The sequence below is a fragment of the Siphateles boraxobius genome, unplaced genomic scaffold, assembly GCF_051911475.1.
Source record: "Siphateles boraxobius isolate OS27281-9 unplaced genomic scaffold, OSU_SipBor_1 41, whole genome shotgun sequence".
Taxonomy (NCBI): Eukaryota; Metazoa; Chordata; class Actinopteri; order Cypriniformes; family Leuciscidae; genus Siphateles; species Siphateles boraxobius.
The window spans coordinates 44106501-44112500 of NW_027509042.1; the positions used below are offsets into that span (position 1 = coordinate 44106501).

Sequence of the window (6000 nt, forward strand, 5' to 3'; positions counted from 1 at the left end):
ATCCACCAAGATATTTTTAACCGTCGAAGCTACATATTGATTGCTTTTGTGTGATGTTAATGGCCAACTTTAAAAACTTAATTTTTAACTTGCGTAAGAGGAATTAGTAATGGCTAATGGGATCACTTGATATTTAGTGCATATCCGGTTTTGAAACGAACAACATCCATCCTAAGTTAAAAGTGATTTCTTCTTAAGGCACTTAAGAAAAGTAGTGCTTTGCTTTTAGATTAAGGTCTTGAGTTTTACACAATGTAACGGTCATTAACATGAGTTGTTCAGTGAGTTATTCACATTCCCTTGTGGCTCAGTTAAATGTCTAGTTTCATTCTCAATGTACTTCAATTGCGCAAGCCTCTGCTCTTTATAAAATGGGATTTCTTGCCTAATGAATGATTCATGCAGAAAGCAAAGCACAGGCGATCTAGATCTTGCTGAAACAGATATTACTGCAGCTGCTCCAAACAAACCTGCAAAATTAAACCAGCTGAGTTCATAAGGGCTGTTTTACTGTTGAATGCCTTTCTGAACTCAACTATACTGGTCTTTCAGTCAATTCGTGATGACACTGAGGAGAAAGGAGGATTATTGTGTGATCATGGCCACACCTGAATCATAAAGTCATCATTATTCATACCGGATCCCTCATACACACCAGTGTTGACTCAGTCGCTTGTGTGTGTGATTTCACTATTCATGTTGTGAAGAGTTTTGGTGTTTGTCTCTACAGCATGTGGGGGAAATTTAACCTTTACAACTAAAAATGTAGGTTGCTTTATAACATCTGGGTGATGGAGATCTTTAGAGATCTGATATTGAGAAATTTTAGATGTTAAAATGCCCCTATAATGCTTTTTCAGATATGATCTTTCATGTAGTGTGTAATAGAGCTCTTTGTGGATGTAAAAGCTCTGCAAAGTTTTAAAGGTCAAAGTGCAGATAAATGGAGTTTTTGTCTCCTAAAAGAAAGAAGTGATTTTGAACTGAAACGAGTCGTCAGTAATTCCAGTCTCACTTCCTGATGATCCTGCGTAGGTTTGTAAATAATTAGCATAATTCCAGCCTCTGGTCTTGATTGGCTGAACAGCATCTCTTAGCTCCGCCCTCAATCACTGTAGTTTATCTGAGACTGGAAGAGTTTGGTTCGTGTCGAGAAGTCGCTGTTTTCTGCTGACAAAGCAAATCCACTTTGATGAGATTGATACGGTAAAACCCACGCCATCGTTACTGTTCGTATCACTGTGATCAAGAGCTGAGATTAAGATATGATAATGAGCGTTTGCTTTCTGACCAATCACAACAGACTGGGCCATCTGACCAATCAGAGCAGAGCAGCTTCAGAGCAGGCGGAGTTTAGAGAGACTGAATCTTCGATCGAAGCGTTTCAGACACTGAGAGAAAAGAGCTGATGCTGCAGCGGAGATTATGAGAAAATTTGTGTTTTTTTACCTTAGATGCATGTAAACCTGTTGAAGGAGACGCCAAAACACAATTAAGAACCTTTAAAATAGCATAATACGGGGCACTTTAAGGCAGACAAACAGATGTTTACAAAAAATCTTTCCTTCTGATGATTTATAAATAGTTTGATAACATGCAGGTTATTTGTCTTTGGCTTTTTGCTTGCCAACTGATATATTATCCTCTTGTCTTCTGTTATCATGATTTAACCATGTTTTTCCATGTAGATCGGAAAATGTGCCATTTGCAACGCATTTTATTTCTGTAATGTGACGTAGTTCAGAGTGAAACAGGAAATTCAATGAGAAATTGTATATTTAATTGTGAGCCAGACAGAATGCACATTTGCTAAAACTAAAATAATGCCTAATTTAATAACTGGCGATTGCGTAACATGATCTTGTGACCGACTAGAGCTAAGTAACAATCTGAAAAAGAAAGTAGCTTTAGGCAAAGATCGTTTTAGTTTGATTAAAGATGACTCGTAGCATCTCTAAATTTATCCTATTAAAGCACTAAAACAAGCTGACTAGTCAATCCAACTTCCCTTACATTCACAAACTGACACATGTCACTTTAAGGAGAGTTTTATAATGAATGCATACTTTTGTCCATATGTTTGCGCTGGGCTTACGATCTGTCATGAGTGCGTGTTTAACATGTACAGCTGCACTAAATGTGTTTGGTTTTTGTTATAGTTCACAATGTAGGAATAAAACCTTTACAAATTTTTCCCAGCATGTAGGATTTGCTTAATGTTTGAGTATGAAACACACTTACAGCTCTGACGCCCAGATTTACAACACACACACACACACAAAAACACACACACACACACACACACACACACACACACACACACACACACACACACACACACACACAGGATTCCTGTGGGCTTGTTATGTTTGCCATCGTTTCCATCTGCCAACTCCACCCCAGTGAACTCATACGGAGACACACACAGGGTTTATATTGGGCATCCGTCCACTTTATTTCTCTCTTACCCCCTACAAATTGTCTAAACAATAAATTAAGTGAACTTTTAAAGTCAAACACTTGTATACAGTGACCTCTCAAAAAGTATTTGGGCATTTAAATGTCAGAATATCATTGCATTATTGAGTATTTGCGCTCAAATGTCAGTCTCTATGTTTTTGAATCCGCTTCATGTTCAACACTAGATCTATTATTTGTTCTTTATGTCAGATGGTTTGATTGTATAGTGTGTTTGTGCATCTTTCTTTAGTTCACAATAAATTACACTTTTGTATTTGTGATCTAATGACATGTCAGTGTGTCTTTGGAGTCCAGATATGTTTTAGAGGCCACTGCAGGGCTGGAAAAACAACTGTGTTGTTGGAAAAAAGGTCTCAGGCTGTGTTTGACGTCAGAGCAGACTGCCATCATAAACACACACACACATTTACACACACACAGAGCTGTGAGGATGAGATACATGAGTGCTATTATTAATAGTATAGAATTATTATTATTGTTGTTGGGGAAAAAATCCAGAAGGCTTTGATTTTTTTTCTCCTCGATCCGAGCCTTTACAGGATTGTGTATTGTTGTGAGTCAGCTTTAATATTATATTTATGAATATGTACTCTGACTATTAATTTGAATGATTATTTATCAATTTAATTTCAATATACAATTCAAAAGTTTGGGTTCCGTTTTTTTTTTTCTCTTCTGTCTCTTCTGCTCACTGAGGCTACATTTATTTGATTAAAAAATACAGTAAAAACAGTAATATTGTAAAATATTTTTACAATTTAAAATAACAGTCAGTTTTCTATATGAATATATGTATGTTAAAATGTAATTTATTCCTGTGATGAAAGCTGAATTTTCAGCATCATTACTCCAGTCTTCAGTGTCACATGATCCTTCAGAAATCATTCTAATTTATGATTATTATTAATGTTGAAAACGGTTGTGCTGCTTCATATTTTTGTGGAAGCTGATACTTTTTCAGAATTCTTTGATAAATGGAAAGTTCAAAAGAGCAGTATGGATTTGAAATAGAAATCTTTTGTGACATTATAAATGTCTTTACTGTCACTTTGATCAGTTCAGTGCACACTTGCTAAATTAAAAATACTAATTTCTTTCAAAATAAAATCTTACTTTTCCATTTGAAGTGATAAATGATCAAAGCATCAAAACAAACTAAAATTTTTTTAATGACTTTTTTTTTATTATTTAATTTTTTTCAAATTTCAAATATATATACAGTGATGTGAAGAAGTTAGGACACCCATGCTAAAGTTGCCTAAAAAGAGGAATAAAAAATCATCTTTTGGAAATTGATCTTAATGCCTTAATTAGAAAAATGAGGGAAAATCCAACCTTTAAGGACACCAATTTTCTTTGTGAATAAATAATGTATCATAAATAAATAAATGTTCTTCCTTAAAATACAGGGTGCATAAGTCAGTACACCCCTATGTTAAATTCCCATAGAGTCAGGCAGATTTTTATTTTTAAAGGCCAGTTATTTCATGGATTCAGGATAATATGCATCCTGATAAAGTTCCCTTGGCCTTTGGAATTAAAATACAACACAAACCTAGAGATTGGCATGGGGTACTTTCCATAAGATCATCTCTCAATGCAAATCAAACCAGCTATTAGGCTAACTGAAATAAAACCATGCCAATCTCTAAGTATGGTGAAGGGAATGTGATGAAGTGGGGATATTTTATTTCCAAAGGCCAAGGGAACTTTATCAGGATGTATATTATCCTGGATCCATGAAATAACTGGCCTTTAAAAATAAAAATCTGCCTGACTCTATGGGAGTTTAACATAGGGGTGTCCTGACTTATGCACCCTGTATTTTAAGGAAGAACATTTATTTATTTATGATACATTATTCATTCACAAAGAAAATTGGTGTCTTTAAAGGTTGGATTTTTCCTAATTTGTCTAATTAAGGCATTAAGATCAATTTTCAAAAGATGATTTTTTATTCCTCTTTTTAGGCAACTTAAGCATGGGTGTCCTAACTAATTCACATCACTGTATATATATATTATATAATATTTATATTTCATAATTTTAAATAAATGTTGTTCTTGTGAACTTTCTAGTCATCATCTAGATTTTAACCTTAAAATCACAGTTTCCCACAAACATGAAGCAGCACAAATGTTTTCAACACTGTTAAGAACATCAATTAAAGTTTTTTGAGCAGCAAATTAGCATATTAGGATGATTTTTGAAGGATCATGTGACACTGAAGAAGACTATCGTTGTTTTTAAGATAATCACCATGTATATTAACGTGTGAGTAATTTCATATTTTGCATGCTAAACTCGAGTTGCGACGTGTCATGCTGTTAAACGGATGCCTCTAAATGTTTGTTTGTTTCTCTCTCTCCGTTTCTGAAGTCTCCACATGTTTGACGAGCTGTAAGAAAGTGGCTCCGCCTCCCGTTCCCCCTCGAACCACTTCCAAACCGTTCATCTCCGTCACCGTGCAGAGCAGCACCGAATCCGCGCAGGACTGTTACCCAGACCAGCACGACCGTAAGAGCGAGGCCAACAGCCAATCAGGACGCAGCAACTCCTCCGACAGCCTCGACAGCACGCGGGCCAAGGGGTCGCGACCCCAGATTCCTGTCGCGGCGCCCCGGGAGCCCCAGATCCCAGCGGCTGTGGTGATCTCTCCCAGCCCGCATCATAATGAGCCGGTGAAGGGGGACGCTCTCGCCCCGGACGAGCCCCCGATAGACCCCGCTCCACGACGCAAGCTTTCCTCCATCGGGATTCAAGTGAGTTAAATTAACTGACTGTGTCACGCGCGGGTTTTAAGCCCTATCATACACCCGGCGTGTGTTCTGCTAGTTTCAGCCCGACGCAGTTATCATTTTCACACGCACCACACACACACAGCTTTAACCTCACGCACCACACACACACACAGCTTTAACCTCACACACAACACACACACACACACACAGCTTTAACCTCACGCACCACACACACACACAGCTTTAAACTTACGCACTATACACACACAGCTTTAACCTCACGCACCACACACAACACACACACACAGATTTAACCTCACACAACACACACAGCTTTAACCTCACGCACCACACACAACACACACACACACACACACACAGATTTAACCTCACACAACACACACAGCTTTAACCTCACACAACACACACGCACACACACAGCTTTAACCTCACACAACACACACAAACAGCTTTAACCCCACGCACGAGCAGATCCGTTTCCTCGCTAGAGAAGCGTTCAGTCTTTCCGTTTGCTAATCCCTCCGTGTAAATAGCGAATGCTGTGGCGCGAGCACAACTGGGCTTTAAAGGGAATGGGAGATGAGACTCTGATCGTGTTTTTGCATGTTATGCCCAAAACACACACATTACTCAGTAAGAGAATAGGGACGACCCTTTTAGAATATACGCCGACCATTTTTCTCATCATTAAACTAGCAAAAGTGGATTCAGACACGCCCTGAGAGCACTTGCGCTGTGCGCTTTAGACCGTTAGCTG

The 6000-nt window shown here is 38.0% G+C and overlaps 1 protein-coding gene across 3 annotated transcripts in view; it reads left to right on the top strand.

Annotated features, from left to right (window-relative positions):
- Nucleotides 1-6000, top strand: part of dlgap4b (discs, large (Drosophila) homolog-associated protein 4b) — a 134620-nt gene that overhangs the window by 113406 nt on the left and 15214 nt on the right. For all 3 annotated transcript variants that reach the window (XM_077199881.1, XM_077199882.1, XM_077199883.1), the window contains one exon: nt 4861-5243. In XM_077199881.1, coding sequence (XP_077055996.1) covers nt 4861-5243 — 383 coding nt within the window. The remainder of the gene's footprint in view (nt 1-4860; nt 5244-6000) is intronic.